This window comes from Mytilus edulis, chromosome 3 (assembly GCF_963676685.1).
Source record: "Mytilus edulis chromosome 3, xbMytEdul2.2, whole genome shotgun sequence".
NCBI lineage: Eukaryota > Metazoa > Mollusca > Bivalvia > Mytilida > Mytilidae > Mytilus > Mytilus edulis.
In genome coordinates this window covers 93,029,832-93,047,972 of record NC_092346.1, presented here as the reverse complement: position 1 = coordinate 93,047,972, position 18,141 = coordinate 93,029,832, and the positions used below count along the sequence as shown (strand labels likewise).

The window sequence follows — 18,141 nt, the reverse complement described above, 5'->3', positions numbered from 1 at the left end:
TGCTTATTACGTACAAAAATAAACTCATCAAAGAGTTGGGCGTAGTTCTAGGGAAAGAACTAATATAAAACACAATTAAATTAGTATTGTGCATTGTATAACTTGAATACTTATTGAAGCTTCGTCTTATTTGTAGTTTAACTGTTTAAAGGGCATGAATATCAGAGGCGGAATTAGGGGGGGGCAGGGGGCCCGGCCCCCCTTTTCGGGAACAAATTTTGTTGTTTTTATAGAAAATCACTGAACTGTGACTGGAGCGGGCCCCCTCTTAGGCAGTCATCGGGCCCCCACTTCTGGATCCGCCAGTAAACACATGTCTTCAAAGGCTCATAATGACACGTAGAATAGTTTTTGCGATATACATGTATAAGGGGACGACCATTTGATATTCTGGAGGGGGGGGGGGGGGGGGCAGGAGGATTTTGAAAATTATATACTTCAGCCTTGATTATCACAAAAATAAATGGTTTGTTCTGTGGTAGTTTGAAAAATAAATTACATGACTTGCAATGTATTGAAAATAAATAACTAAGCATGTCTAATCAAGTGTATGAGATGGCACCAGATTCTTTATAAATTCATCTTTTTTTCCCAAAAAAATCGTGAAACACTTCCAAATTTTTTTAATAATAGAAGTATAAATATTATTTAAATATACTTGAAATGTCTGAAAATTGGTTTCATTGAACTTGAGGTATATTGTCTCAGGAAACCGTACCTCACTTTTATTTTAACAGGGCCGTAACGACATTGAGGAAATTTCAAAACCAAACGCTTGTCTCCATCAAATTGTGTTCACGGCGAGTGCCTTGCAAGAAGCAAGTTCTGTTTTCCCTCAGACGTAGCCCTGATTTTTCGGGATCAATGTTTTTTATTTATTTGTCTTTTGTTCATTGATTGCCCTTCTGTATTCTGTTAGTGTTGCATTCCTTTTGTAATCTAGTAATTTTGTTATAAACTTGATCATGAGTTTAAAAAAACAACAGCAGCCACAGACTTAACTATGTGAAATCGATTTTTGCTTTATCGTGCACATTGGTCTTTTGATGTTGTCCCTAGAAACTTAAGTCTTACACTGAATTTATACATTTTGCTTTGAGACCAAAATATTGTCGAAAATTATTAAAACAAAACTTGCATTTTCAGATTAAGAAAGGGTCTTCGGAACACCCAGAAAGCATGATTTTGCATCATTTGTTCTATAGCTTCTTAGGCCTTCAGTGGCTCCAAAACCCTTCAAAAATTTTGTTTACAGCATGCAGTTGGGAATATATGAGATTCATTTCGGCAGAGGATGATGATTAATTCTGATTAAATGACTTGACTATACATGTATCCATCAATGAATCAAAATCAGTTCATTCACAGCAAACTACACCTAAAAGCAATGGAACACCATTTGTATTGCTGTTCGACACAGTGAGGCCTTCAACACGGAGAGAGAAACAAAGATACGACACAGCGAGGCCTTCAACACGGAGAGAGAAACAAAGATACGACACAGCGAGGCCTTCAACACGGAGAGAGAAACAAAGACACGACACAGCGAGGCCTTCAACACGGAGAGAGAAACAAAGATACGACACAGCGAGGCCTTCAACACGGAGAGAGAAACAAAGATACGACACAGCGAGGCCTTCAACACGGAGAGAGAAACAAAGATACGACACAGCGAAGCCTTCAACACGGAGAGAGAAACAAAGATACGACACAGTCAGGCCTTCAACACGGAGAGAGAAACAAAGATACGACACAGCGAGGCCTTCAACACGGAGAGAGAAACAAAGATACGACACAGCGAGGCCTTCAACACGGAGAGAGAAACAAAGATACGACACAACGAGGCCTTCAACACGGAGAGAGAAACAAAGATACGACACAGGGAGGCCTTCAACACGGTGAGAGAAACAAAGATACGACACAGTGAGGCCTTCAACACGGAGAGAGAAACAAAGATACGACACAGCGAGGCCTTCAACACGGAGAGAGAAACAAAGATACGACACAGGGAGGCCTTCAACACGGAGAGAGAAACAAAGATACGACACAGCGAGGCCTTCAACACGGAGAGAGAAACAAAGACACGACACAGCGAGGCCTTCAACACGGAGAGAGAAACAAAGACACGACACAGCGAGGCCTTCAACACGGAGAGAGAAACAAAGACACGACACAGCGAGGCCTTCAACACGGAGAGAGAAACAAAGACACGACACAGCGAGGCCTTCAACACGGAGAGAGAAACAAAGACACGACACAGCGAGGCCTTCAACACGGAGAGAGAAACAAAGACACGACACAGCGAGGCCTTCAACACGGAGAGAGAAACAAAGATACGACACAGCGAGGCCTTCAACACGGAGAGAGAAACAAAGATACGACACAGGGAGGCCTTCAACACGGAGAGAGAAACAAAGATAACACTTTCACATCACTGCAATTTCAAGACAACCCCTAGTACCGGTTTGAGTGGAATTCTTGGCAAAAAGATTCGGCTAGAGATTTTGTTACACGTATTTTAACACTACCAAATGAATGTTGAACATCTAGTGTCTTAAAAAATGAATGTTGAACAAAAGGGTCTAGTGTCTTAAAAAATGAATGTTGAACAAAAGGGTCTGGTGTCTCAAAAAATAGATTCTTCCCTCATTTAAATCAGAGAATTTCCATGTCTGTTCCATATTCATTATTAGTATCAGTAAGAGATAAAATTATTTTTGTAAATTGGATATCGGTTGACACATGCAAGGTCATTGCTTAATGGAAGAACGAGGTACGTTTCATTTAATCGATTTCAACACTCGTATTATATTCATGAAAATTCATTTAATCAGCTACAGATTAAGGAAAAACTAGAACAATCACTTTCACCAATAAAAATTGATTTTTGTAATAATCATATTCAATACATTCCGGCTAGATTCTTCTCATTGTAAATGATTTTAACTTGTTAAATAATTTCAAAGACACTGCCATGAAAAGAAATTGATTTTATTCTGTGTGAATTTGTCAAAAGAGCAAGATTTCAATCGAATCTTTTTTCATATGAAAACTGTGTGCTGTAAGAGATATTGATTTCACTATTGCATGAAATTTTACAGCGACATACAACTATTTTATTAAAAAAATAAGACAAGTAATCAACCTATGAATAATAAGAGATATGGAAATTAAAAACAAATTAAATTGCACCAGTTTTGTTTCATAAAATATTGGCCATGTAGACATAAACATTTGTTTTACTGTTATGATTGAAAAAAATCCTACATTTTGAAACTTGTAAAATAAAATCTCTCTCATTTTAACAAACTTGAATCTGTGGGATCTTCTTTAAATATGATATTTCACTTTTAGAGATCCTTCAATATCACATTATTTCAAAGACTGGTTTCCAACTATTCCTATCGCAGTCAAATAGTTTTGTGAAGAAGTACATATATAACTCTACTATGACTTCAAGACATGTATTATTATAAATTAAAACAAAATACTTAAATGTCTTCAATGCAAATACGAAATATTGGTGCAATTTTCCACACTATGATAATACCTCATTCAATAACCGCCTTTTTTGTACCTAAGTGGAGTGCCATTATCTCTATTGTAGTTAATCACACTAGTGTACGTGTTCATACTATTGTAGCTAACAACACTATACTTATTCACACTATTGTACTTATTCACACTATCATGTAGCTAATAAATCTGTACTTATTCACAGTATTGCAGTTAACACTATACTTTTTGACACTGTTGTACCTATTCGTACTATTGCAGTTAACACTTCTAAAACTTTTTCACACTATTTTACCTATTTACGCTATAGTATTTAACACTAATGCACTTTTTATTCTACACTATTTTACTTATTCACACTATTGTAGTTAACCCTACTATACTTTTCACACTATTGTAGTTAACCGGCCTACTGTACTTTTCACACTATTTTAGTTAACCCTACTGTACTTTTCACACTATTGTATTTTTCACACTAGTGTACTTATTTGCACTATTGTAGTTAACATTATTGTACTTTTCACACTATTGTACTTATTCGCACTATTGTAGTTAACACTAGTGTACTCTTCACACTAGTGTACCTATTCGAACGATTGTAGATATAACCTTATTGTAGTTGAACTATTTCAGAATTGAGCTGACAATTGATAAATACTTCAAAGAGTAGAATCTTTATGCAATATAACTAAAGATAAACTTGTATATCGGTTATAAGTTGAAATGATCAATACGATGAATATTTATTGATTGCCTTTTTATACGACTTATATTTGGTTATAGATAGATATCATCGTCCTATCAAATGAAGAGTAATTTTGAGATGTATAGAGTCAATAATTCAATGTCAATCCAAAGAGAAAACTAGTTATATCGACTAATTTATATTATGTTTAAGTAGGGAACATAATATAGAATATACAAGTACCTGTCTCGTAATGTTTACTTTATTTCATTTGTCTCTTAAGAATAGTTGCATTTGCCAATGAACTTTGAAAAATTGACTCTTTTTAATATACAATGACCATTGTGGTTTCGTATAATGGAGAGAGGAGAAAACTGCTTCTCAATAGTTAAGATTTTATAAAAAATAAAAATTAGGTAAAATATCGATTATAATGACAAATAATATTTTAATTATGACGCAAAGAAAAGAATATTTCAATGAATAATATTGTGATCTTTTCTCATGGTATTTGTTTTCAGGATGTCAATGAAGGTACCAGCTGTGATTGCATAATTTGGTTCTCTGGAAAAACTTGATCTATCTGTCAACGATTGAACGCATTAACTAATGTAAAAGAGTTAACAAATGTTCAACGATAGGAAGTTTTTTTTAGGGATAAATGAGGCTTACTTTGAAATAACTGGCTTTTAGTGTTTTCCCTTATAAACAGCTGATTCAATCATAGATGACTTGGTTTACATGCTCCGGATTGTTTATCAGGTTTATTATATCATGAGAATATCGAGTTAACGATAAATTAGATCGTCTCATTCCAAGGAAAACAATTATGAAGGTTCAAGCGATCATGTTAATTTTGACTGCATTTATAAAGTTGATAGTTTAAAAAAAATCATCAACATCCATGATCATCCATGTAAAATGACTTCAGCACATAATCAGGTGATATATTGAGTATGATATATTAAGTACGATATATTATTGGATATATTCAAACCTTCACGCGGCTTCCCGTGACCGAACTATCATGTTGTATATGTGTTATTAATATGTTGAAATTCTCAACTTCATACTAAATATTTATAGAGAAGAAAGCAAACAATTGATACAATGAGATACAATTTAAATGAATAAATTGCTTAATAACATCATTTGTTACTTCAACAATTTTAAGGTGTTTAAGTGAACTTAAGTGAAAGTAAACAAAAGAAATGAAGTAACATTGATTTTCAGGGGATCAATGAGTGTTTTAATAATATTTTTCACATACATTGATTAGGTTTAAAAGCTCTCAAGTATGCAAAATATATGGATACAAAAATTAAATTATTGAACACATGCTGAATAAGGAGAAGTGAGTTTATGTAAAATACGAATCATTAAAGCAGACTATCATTTTCAAAAACAAGGAATGATTGGGATACAACAATATGGCCGTTTTCTCTCCCGCAGAAAAATGCATGGCCATTACTATACGGAAGTGATATTGTATTGAAGGCCGTGCGGTAACCTGTTTGTCATACCATTGTCATTTGGTTTCTGGTGGATTATGGGCTTATGTCATTTCTCTCACATCTCTAGAGGTTGTCCGTCCGCTCAGTAGGATGAACATGGCTATGTCCTAGTCAAGAATAAGGACGTTAAATCCGATGCATCGTGTGGGGATTGTACCATGCTCTTTTACGGGATGCGTATGTGGCCATCGTTTTCGTGTGTGAATGAAAAGTCCCCTACCTTCTTCGCGGTCATGTGTTCGCGGTTCATCCATTTTACCGAATCTGGTTGTCTAATTATTCTCGTCCTGATGTACTTGAAACCTTTGCCACTGGGTGTTTCTATTTACTTGTTGTTAAAATATCCCGCCTTTATTTTCAAAAATTATATCAATTAGACGTTTTAAGGTTTATCAAACCAGTAACATAATTTTGTTTGTTTTAGAATTGATTGCAAATTTACTTTGGTCATTACACATTGTCTTGTCTTTTTACATTGTATATAAATAAGTATAAGACGATGTGGTTTGATTGGTAATGAGACAACTCTCCATAAGAGACGGCCTAATTTTTGTTTAAAAATAATGAACGAAAAAACAAATATGATGCACAGACACTGAATTACAGGCTCCTAATTTGGGACATGCACATACAGAAAGTGGCGCACATACACATGTTAGCGGGCGCCAAACCCTTTTATGTTACCTATCCTGGAAAAGTGGTGTTACAGTGCAACATGAGAGAAACTATAACTTACAAATCAGTTTAAAAAGGCTTAACTCATCATTTCTACAAATAGAACTACATCTAACAAAAACACAAAATGGACGTGACAGGGTACGTATACATCCCCACAACAAAATGACACTTAGTACAGATATGAAAGTAACTGACAGCTAGTTCAAAGGCAAATAACAACAACAAAAAATCATGCATCTATAGACTTAATTTACTGATTTCAGAATATAAGAGTGTGTCATCTGAAGCTGTTTCCTTAAGGGAGCTACCATTTGATTTTTAGGGGGGGGGGGGGGGGGAGGGGGGGGGGGGGGGGGGGGGGGGGCTAGGATAAAATTTGAAAAAAATAGGCAGGACAGAAGTTTTTAGTAAAAAAAAAAGTGCAGGATGAGCCCCCCCCCATAAAAATCAAATGGTAGCTCCCTAAGTAGATAATAAATCAAGATTCATTATTCATCTTTTTGTTTTAAAAGTACGTTTTTCCATCACGTTGAATACAATGCATTACTGTGTTGCAATATATTGCAAGTGCAAATAATGCGTATAGATAGTAGCATAGTTCTGATCTCGAAAGAAACATAAAAGTTGCCAGCTGTAAAATTTACACATTTTACGTTATCAAATACTTTCATTAAAGCAAATCTACGTATCTTCGGTTTAGTTTTTTGTCATTTAAATAATTGATCTTGTTTTATTGCAGATAATCATCAAAGCGTCCATATATTAAGGTTTATGCATATTTTTTGTATAAATAAATCAATATTTAGCCTTGTTTGCTCTCCTCGAAAATCATTAATCAAGTTGAAAGATTTGCAATATTCTCTACATTTTCACTAGTATTCTAGAAGCAGTTAAATTTACCCGTACAATAATATTATATATGCATTAAACTTGCTTTTATCAATGATTTATTACTATTCCAGGGATCATCAAATGATTGGTAAGGAGATATATTCAGAAGTCCGTAACCAAGACACAAAAACCAAAGAGAAAAAAACCCTCAAAGACAGAGAAACTAATGAGAAAATACACAAAGACACAAAACCAATAAGAAAACAACACAAATACACTTATAGGCAATGAGAAAATACACAAAGACACAGCCAATGAGAAAATCACTAAGGCACATAGCAAATGAGAAAATACACAAAAATACATAGCTAAAGAGAAAATTCACAAAGACACAGCAAATGAGAAGACATAACAAACACACAAAAACCAAGAAGTAGGGAACACAAAGACACACAAACCAATGAGTAAAAATAAAAGACAAAGACACAAAAACCAACAAGGAAACACACAAAACATTTAACCAATGAGGAACAATACAGAGACACAAAAACATATAACCAATATAAAAAAACCACGCAAAGACACACACCAATGAGAAAACAACACAAAGACACACACACCAAAGAGGAAACAACACAAAGCACTGTCATATCTAATGAGAAACAACACAAAGACACAAAACCTAAAGAGAAAACCACGCAAAGACTAAAAAAACTAAAACAAAGATACCATAAAACACGTAACAACAAAGAAAGTTTTTACCATAAAACACGTAGCAACAAAGATACCATAAAACACGTAACAACAAAGATACCATAAAACACGTAACAACAAAGATACCATAAAACACGTGATACCATAAAACACGTAACAACAAAGATACCATAAAACACGTAACAACAAAGATACCATAAAACACGTAACAACAAAGATACCATAAAATGCCTTCTTAGCATTGAGTAAGGAATGAAAAGTACTACATGCTATCTGACAAGCTCTAAGCTGTTCATGATAGAGTATGATAATATTTAGTATAAATATTAGTATTTCAAACTGTACTGATAGAGTAATGATACGTTTGAGATGTTCCTAAATTTTAAAATAGAAAAGAAATTTGGTTGTATACTTTGTCTTATAACTATGACAGTCCATGTGATAAAGTCTTTACTTCTGTGCAAAACTCTTGTATTTGATTTGGTTATCAGCAATTTAAGACGACGCTATTTTGTATTTTCTAAAATTTCGAGTTTATTCTGCATACTTATCGCCCTGCATTTGTTGTCATCCATAGTTTTTGGTAAATAGTGTTTTTAATAGAACCGAGGGAAAATAGATTAAAAAAAACCAAAGACTAAAAGAACATTTGAAGGTGTATGTGGGCACACCACAGTTTTCTAAATCTTTCATTGCAAAAAAACTAATTATTATAGTTCCTTCCAACTTTGATTGAAAAAAAAATCCACTCGTATAGTTTAAAGGAAACTGAATTTTATAACCAGTTTATTTTGAAATTCAATTACAGAGCAAATGAATATACAGACCTTCTTATTCAAACTTTTTATTTGACTTCATGAAATTATTTACATAGGTAATATTTAATATGTAGTTGTTATGTTCTTACATTTTGTGCTTTGTGGTAAATCGACATGCTAAGTAACCTTGTATGGATAAACTCACAGTGTTCAATAATAACGTTCTGTCATATATTGTTTTGTTGCAGTAAGTAATTCAAACAGTGTCAATATAGAGTTAATTAAAATTCACAACCAGTGGTCAGAGTGTCTCTGATGTGCACGCAGAGACACTCTGACCACTGGTTGTGAATTTTAATTTTTTTTTCGTTAACAATCACATATGCTATTAAATGGATACATTTTTTTTAAATGTCTTCTGGATTATATCACTTTAGTATCTGAATTTTCAGTAAAAACATTTTTCCTTGTGCTACATTTAATGATTCTTAAGTTCAAGATTATAAAGTTTAGTTTTAAGTTTTCAATGTGCATCGTACGATGGCCGAAGTGAGCCGACAAAAATTTTATTTAAACTTTGTATAGTACTGTACAGAAAGTTTGTACATAATACTTTCTTGTTGTTTTACTTCCCGATTGGAAGATAGTAATCTGTACAGAAAGTTTGTACAATGTACTATCTTGTTGTTTTACTTCCGGGTAAAAAGATAGTACTCTGTACAGAAAGTTTGTACAATGTACTATATTGTTTTTTACTTCCGGGTAAAAAGATAGTACTCTGTACAGAAAGTTTGTACAATGTACTATATTGTTTTTACTTCCGGGTAAAAAGATAGTACTCTGTACAGAAAGTTTGTACAATGTACTATATTGTTTTTTACTTCCGGGTAAAAAGATAGTACTCTGTACAGAAAGTTTGTACAATGTATTATCTTGCTTTTTACTTCCGGGTAAAAAGATAGCTAGTACTCTGTACAGACAAGTTATGACAGATCTGCCATCATCAGGGGTCCAACTGTCAATTTGATAATAAAGTCTTTAACTTTGATCTACTAAGCATATCTCCAATACTTTTATGTTTGCTATACGCAACTATTGGTGCTGCATTGAATATTGTACACGATCTTCGTCAAACTGTATACGTAAATGGATTATATTTAGTTATAAAAACTAACGGAATATATTGTTTTCTTCTGATTTCTTTTGTTGTAATAAATCAGTATGATCAATTGATAAAGCATTAGTGATACTATCATCTATCTTTACGTTATCACAACCCCTATCTAATAATTTCACTTTGAAATTAGTTAAGATTTTTTATTAATTTGTTATGGTCACTTGTGTTTCTAGTTTGCCGTATTGCTTTACCTTTAATAAATCCTCTGAATACATGCTGTGAGTGACAGCTATTTCTGTGTAGAAACAGATAAGAATTTGTGTCTTAAAAATGACTTGAATTTTTAAGGTCAAGAATGCTATATATTGTAAATCTTTTACCTTTAATTACATCAACATCTAAGAACGACATTTTATCGTTTTTGATTTTAATTAGGGGTTTTAATTATCTGCTAGTCGAAAAAAATCTATTATTTCATCTGATGCTCCCTGATATGTTCTATTATATATTATAAATCCATCGACTCTATATCTGCCATGATATCATAGAAATTTTTTTTCTTCTGTATATTGAAATGCATAAATAATTTGATTCATTATTTCGAACATGTCACATATTTCCGGTGAAGGAACTGCACAAATTAATTTTGAATGAGATACATTAATAACAGAAAAAAGACTTACAATCAAGTCACAAAATTGTTTGATATACCACATCATCTTATTATTATAACACAAATAATGTACCTATTATTTCCTGATCCCATAAAAAGATAGTACACTGTACAAACTTGTCTGAACAGAGTACTATCTTTTTACCCGGAAGTAAAACAACAAGATAGTACATTGTACAAACTTTCTGTACAGAGTACTATCTTTTTACCCGGAAGTAAAACAACAAGATAGTACATTGTACAAACTTTCTGTACAGAGTACTATCTTTTTACCCGGAAGTAAAACAACAAGATAGTACATTGTACAAACTTTCTGTACAGTACTATACAAGTTTTAAATAGCATTTTTGTCGGCTCACTTCGGCCATCGTAGCATCGTACCCAACGAAATAATAACAGCACCGTTTATTCTGTTGGGAGATCATGCTGTTTATTGTTTATTTCAAAACACATCTCAGCCGCAGTAATTGCGTAATAGCAGCGAAAAAACATATGCCATGTGTTTATTTATTGCAAACGAATCGAGTAGAAAATAATGAATATATCAGCATTTACATTGTATGAACATACTCATTCGTGCAATTCAACATTTCAAAATTAAGTATCATACGATTAGAGTAGAAGAGAAGAATGTTCAAACTCAAGTATCAAACCTTTTTGCGATCTATGAACCCATGAAGCAATGCAACAAAAGATATTGCGATGTCTGTCGTAGATAAATGCAAATTTAATGGAATACTAAGTAGGCCGAGGTACAAGAACTTTACTAGATTTTAATATTGAAATCCATAAAAACCATCAGCAAATATGAAAAGTCGTGTACATCTCAGCAGCTCCAGATGTTACTCTGCTTATAAGACATGTTTACGTGACATTATACCATCTAGACTATTGGACCGGGATACAGACGTGAGGAAGGACAATCAACACAATGTTATATTTTTAATCGAACTGTACACTTGAAATATTGTAACAGCAGAAAGTCATTAGCATGGTTCTGTTACAAAGTTAACGCTTAAGATTTAAAAACTATATAATCATTAAAAGTGTATTTACATAAAATTCAATATTTCAATTCAATGTCTTGATTGGTGAAATATTTGTATCGAATGAGTTTTATGGTCCCGAATGTTATTCATTATCATAATTACTGTAATTGACTAGACTTTTTTTTAAATGAGCTCCAGCTACGAGATAAGAAAAAAAAAAAGAATATGATTTCGTTTGGTTCAATCATTAATTCAAGTGAAATAATGATATATTAATTCGTTATTAGCAGCCAATTTGGTTTCATATTGAAAAAAAAAATAGCAAATAAAAATCGCTGTTGAATTATTCACTTGCAAGTGAATAATTCGACCTCTTTAAAGCCGTATTCATGTGATCGTCAATTCAACCCTTTAGCTAGAGATTGGTTACGCATACATAAGTCGTGTACAGTGATTAGGAGGAAAACAATGTCAACATTGAAAGTGAAACCAAAATGAACCACTTCGTTGACTGATTCGATCCACAAAATTCTAGGTGACCTCAGGTATTCCAGAAGGCGAACCTCATATTGATTATAAGACTATGATAAACCGATCTTTTGCTACTATTACACTGAGTATAAATGAAAACGCTATTTTATTTTTGAATATATGCATATATTTTCTATGTATGATACGTTGTAATGATATACCCTATTTCCAATCTTAATGGACTACAGTTGTTAGTTTTTCCCACAGAAAGTCAGTGGTTCTCTGATATACCCTATTTCCAATCTTAATGGACTACAGTTGTTAGTTTTCCCACAGAAAGTCAGTGGTTCTCTGATATACCCTATTTCCAATCTTAATGGACTACAGTAGTTAGTTTTCCCACAGAAAGTCAGTGGTTCTCTGATATACCCTATTTCCAATCTTAATGGACTACGGTATTAGTTTTCCCACAGAAAGTCATTGTAATGATAGACCCTTTTTCCAATCTTAATGGACTACGGTTGTCAGTTTTCCCACAGAAAGTCAGTGGTTCTCTATGCATGATACATTGTAATGATATACCCTATTTCCAATCTTAATGGACTACAGTTGTTAGTTTTCCCACAGAACGTCAGTGGTTCTCTGATATACCCTATTTCCAATTTTAATGGACTACAGTTGTTAGTTTTCCCACAGAACGTCAGTGGGTTCTCTGATATACCCTATTTCCAATCTTAATGGACTACAGTTGTTAGTTTTCCCACAGAAAGTCAGTGGTTCTCTGATATACCCTATTTCCAATCTTAATGGACTACAGTTGTTAGTTTTTCCCACAGAAAGTCAGTGGTTCTCTGATATACCCTATTTCTAATCTTAATGGACTACAGTTGTTAGTTTTTCCCACAGAAAGTCAGTGGTTCTCTGATATACCCTATTTCCAATTTTAATGGACTACAGTTGTTAGTTTTCCCACAGAACGTCAGTGGGTTCTCTGATATACCCTATTTCCAATCTTAATGGACTACAGTTGTGAGTTTTCCCACAGAAAGTCAGTGGTTCTCTGATATACCCTATTTCCAATCTTAATGGACTACGGTTGTAAGTTTTCCCACAGAAAGTCAGTGGTTCTCTGATATACCCTATTTCCAATCTTAATGGACTACAGTTGTTAGTTTTTTCCCACAGAAAGTCAGTGGTTCTCTGATATACCCTATTTCCAATCTTAATGGACTACGGTTGTAAGTTTTCCCACAGAAAGTCAGTGGTTCTCTGATATACCCTATTTCCAATCTTAATGGACTACAGTTGTTAGTTTTTCCCACAGAAAGTCAGTGGTTCTCTGATATACCCTATTTCCAATCTTAATGGACTACAGTTGTTAGTTTTCCCACAGAAAGTCAGTGGTTCTCTGATATACCCTATTTCCAATCTTAATGGACTACGGTTGTTAGTTTTCCCACAGAAAGTCAGTGGGTCTCTGATATACCCTATTTCCAATCTTAATGGACTACGGTTGTTAGTTTTCCCACGGAAAGTCAGTGGGTCTCTGATATACCCTATTTCCAATCTTAATGGACTACGGTTGTTAGTTTTCCCACAGAAAGTCAGTGGTTCTCTGATATACCCTATTTCCAATCTTAATGGACTACGGTTGTTAGTTTTCCCACAGAAAGTCAGTGGGTCTCTGATATACCCTATTTCCAATCTTAATGGACTACGGTTGTTAGTTTTCCCACAGAAAGTCAGTGGGTCTCTGATATACCCTATTTCCAATCTTAATGGACTACGGTTGTTAGTTTTCCCACAGAAAGTCAGTGGTTCTCTTCGTGTACTCCTGTTTCTTTCACCAATAAACTCGAGCCGCTACGAAAGAACCAACAGTGCTGAAAGTGGTGTTTAACACCAATCAATCAATCAATGTATTTAGTGATGAGAAAAAGATGCCATGATATATACCAATTGTAATCAAATACACGATTTAAACAACAACGTATTATGTCTCGGGTATAACAATTATAATATAGTTAACCATTCATCACATGGTCTTATTTCCCAAGTGTTGTCAAAGTTCTACGGCAATGATTTATTATTCATTAATAAGAGGGGAGCACATGAATACATTGACCAGATACACTGATGTATGGCATTGAACAGGTTAATATCTGCGTTTAGTAAATAATAAACTTGCATTGACATTACCACGACGGTAGGATGGGAGAAAGAACACTTTATAAGCAAGTTAACAAAAATGAAAAGAAATAAGTCTTATTTAAACAAAATTATAAGAGAAATACAACAGCACTTAGTATTTTAGAAATGATAATGATAAACAATGCTATCTTACCAGAACCAGTATAGAACTTGTCAGAAGTCGCGAACTCTGCATTTTATCGCTGTCATGATTCCTCATGCAGTTCTTAAAATAACGATTTCAGAGTCCGGAAAACCAAAAATATCCTGCAACAAATATTGACAACTTCAACGACTTTCTATCTTTTTTTCGCGCACTTGTATTATCATATTAGTTAAATGTCTTGTTCTCGAGATGATTGTTATTAATTTCGCATTGCAATGATTAAACTGTGGTTCATTGTCAGTAAAATGGGCACTATAATATGGATCTAAAACGAGACGTTGTTATAGATAAAGGTAGTTTTAAAATGATAAATGTTTATATCATACATTATTGTAAGAACATATACAATATATTTTGTAACCAGAAAATCATAACGAAAAAACATCGGAATCGTTTTAAAATCTATACGGAGCGAGTACGCACGCGCCGGCAAACTAAGCATCTCCTGCTAAGAATGCATCAACGTCTTTACGATTCCATAGTTATGGTCATATCGACTATAATTACTTTCACAGCTAGTCCGGAAAATGACAAAATTGATAAAAATGTTTGTTGGACCAGAGTAGACTTGTAGTTATTTTGTGTCTTTGTGATGTTGTTACATTGGTTATGTGTTTTGTGTTGATTTCCTTAATCAATGCTAAATTATAAATCTATTTGGCGTCATTATTGTTTGATACTTTTTCACGACATTATTGTTTGGTTCTTTATTTCCATTCATTATCATTTGATAATACATTTGCCGTCTTTGAAATGTGGTGGCCATACTGAATGTTTGCTACTTTACTCCCCTTCATTGTAGACCAGTGCGGTTCTTAATTTGCCGTCATGATTGTTTGGTACTCTGTTTACCGTCATTGTAGTTTGCTGCTTTATTCCCAGTCATTATTGCTTGCCGTAATCTATTTCCCGTCATTGCTTGGTAATATATTTGGCTTCATTATTGCTTGGTAATATATTTGGCTTCATTATTGTTTGGTAATTTATTTGGCTTCATTAATGTTTGGTAATTTATTTGGCTTCATTATTGGTACTTTTTTCACGTGATTATTGTTTTGTATTGAAATAAGAAGCCAATGAGACAACTGTCTATAAATAAACTCATCATAGATACCAGGACTACATTTTTTTAAATACGCCAGACGCGCGTTTCGTCTACAAAAGACTCATCAGTGACGCTCGAATCCAAAAAAGTAAAAAAGGCCAAATAAAGTACGAAGTTGAAGACCATTGAAGACCAAAATTCCTAAACGTTTTGCCAAATCCAGCTAAGGTAATCTATGCCTGAGGTAGAAAAGCCTTAGTATTTCAAAAATTCAAAATTTTGTAAACAGTTAATTTATGAATATAACCATATCAATGATAATTCATGTCAGCACAAAAAGTGATGACTACTGGGCTTGTGTCACCCTCCGGAAAATAAATCTACCAGCAGTGGCATCAACCCAGTGGTTGTAAACAAACTCATCATAGATACCAGGACTAAATTTGTTTATATAAGCCAGACGCGCGTTTCGTCTACAAAAGACTCATCAGTGACGCTCGAATTAAAAAAAGTAAAAAAGGCCAAATAAAGTACGAAGTTGAAGACCATTGAAGACCAAAATTCCTAAAAGTTTTGCCAAATCCAGCTAAGGTAATCTATGCCTGAGGTAGAAAAGCCTTAGTATTTCAAAAATTCAAAATTTTGTAAACAGTTAATTTATAAAAATAACCATATCATTGATAATTCGTGTCAGCACAAAAAGTGCTGACTACTGGGCTGGTGATACCCTCGGGGAAATAAATCTCCACCATCAGATACCTTATTTTTCGTAATTGTAGTTGGTATTTTATTTCCCGTCATTGTATTTTTTTTAGCTTCATTTTACATCTTTATAGTTTGGTACTTTATTTCCCGCCATTGTATTTTTTTTAGCTTCATTAAACATCTTTATAGTTTGGTTCTTTATTTCCCGCCATTGTAGTTTTTTTAGCTTCATTAAACATCTTTATAGTTTGGTTCTTTATTTCCCGCCATTGTAGTTTTTTTTAGCTTCAGTTAACATTTTTATAGTTTGGTTCTTTATTTCCCGCCATTGTAGTTTTTTTTAGCTTCATTAAACATCTTTATAGTTGGTACTTTATTTCACGCCATTATAGTTTTTGTACTTCATTTACCGTCATTATGTTTGGTACTTTATTTCCCGTCATAATTGATTGGTATTTTATTTCCCCGTCATTGTAGTTTAATATTTTATTTTCCGTCATTGTAGTCTGATACTTTATTTCCCGTCACAATTGATTGGTATTTTATTTCTCCGTCATTGTAGTTTAATACTTTATTTTCCGTCATTGTAGTCTGATACTTTATTTCCCGTCATTGTAGTATTGGACTTTGGGTTCTGCATGTGATAATCTGACTTTAATGTTCCATTTGTTGAAGTGCATGTAAACATATTCATGTCTCGTTTTTTAAGTCTGTACACTCTGTGTGTTCTTAATAATAATTATGCTTCACATGTCTTCGTTCGAGATTTGATTTTGGTTAACTATTTGAACAGTTTTTATTGCTTTTCACATTTCAATTTCATTTGAACACTGCTTGTTCTTGAAAGCAATTCCTTATCGCTTGTACATTTTCTTTTGCTTCATGACATTTTTAGTCATGTTAAATAAAGGAATTCAAACCTCTGATTCAAGATGATAAAATCTTTGATAAATGCTCATGACCTTTATAAGTATGCTTTTTGATGACATTTTTTATTTTGTTTAAGCTTTTAAATCTTAAAACAATAAAGTAAGCCATGATACATTGAACGTAACACTTGATTTTATGCGCATCTAACCTAAAAGTGGATGAGTACTCTAATCATTTAACTTGACATCTTGAAAACTTGGGTAATACTAAAAAGACAACAGCTTACTTTCGGTGTGTTTGGATAGGCATGCTAAATACGTTCGTCAAGATTACATCGGCCTCGAGGTTGCTTACAGGTTCGAAGTAAAATCTATCAAACATAAATGTGAAAACAACTAACCTTATAACTTTCTTCTTTTTGGACATGTCACGCTTACTTATATCTATCCTCTTACGGCCGGCCATTAGAATCACGGACATTTTGACACCAACACTGACAATTTATGGTAAAATAACTTGTATTTCTAAAGCTGTCAGTAGGAGTAAGATATCGGCAGACACAACAGACTTAAGTTTCTCGAGTTCTAAAATTTTAATAAAAACAAATTGATTACTTTGAATAAACACAGGTAAAATGAAATATACGTGTTGATGATTGGTTAATACGATGGCTTTGAATAAAATAGGAATTAGCCAAACAAGGTATAAGTCGATAATATCGAGCTGGCCTCTCGGGTAATGCATCAGTCTTCAGAATTAATCCTTTAACATGTCATCCAATCTCGCAATTAAAGTTTGAAATACTGATACTGTAAGGCGAACAGTTCAATTAATTGATCATTAATTGCCTCGTATTGGGTGTTATACTCAGAGGAAAAACAAACAATTTATCCTAGCGAGAAAAAAAATGTCATTTCAGTTATTTATGATTGGCAATAAAGTAAACAATTTACTGAAGCTAGATTGCTGAAAGATAGAAACACTACGCCTAATTTTATGGTGTACGGAGAATTGGGTAGATTTCTTCTTGAAATAAAGGTGAAAATTACAATGATTATATATTGGTGTAAAATTTTAAATAATGAATCAAAACTATGCAGTTTATTGTATAGACTGATCAGTGGCGGATCCAGCCATTTAAAAAAAGGGGGTCCCAACCCAGAGTAAAGGGGGGGGGGTCCAACTATATGCTCCCAAAAAAACAAAAAAAAACGGAACC

At 33.6% G+C, this 18,141-nt stretch overlaps 1 protein-coding gene across 1 annotated transcript in view; it reads right to left on the bottom strand.

Annotated features, from left to right (window-relative positions):
• Positions 1 to 17,522, bottom strand: part of LOC139517789 (fas apoptotic inhibitory molecule 1-like) — a 40,092-nt gene extending 22,570 nt beyond the window's left edge. Inside the window, exon 1 of the mRNA XM_071309218.1 lies at positions 17,323 to 17,522. Coding sequence (XP_071165319.1) covers positions 17,323 to 17,402 — 80 coding nt within the window. The 5' untranslated portion in view covers positions 17,403 to 17,522. The remainder of the gene's footprint in view (positions 1 to 17,322) is intronic.
• Between the last annotated feature and the right edge of the window lie 619 nt (positions 17,523 to 18,141).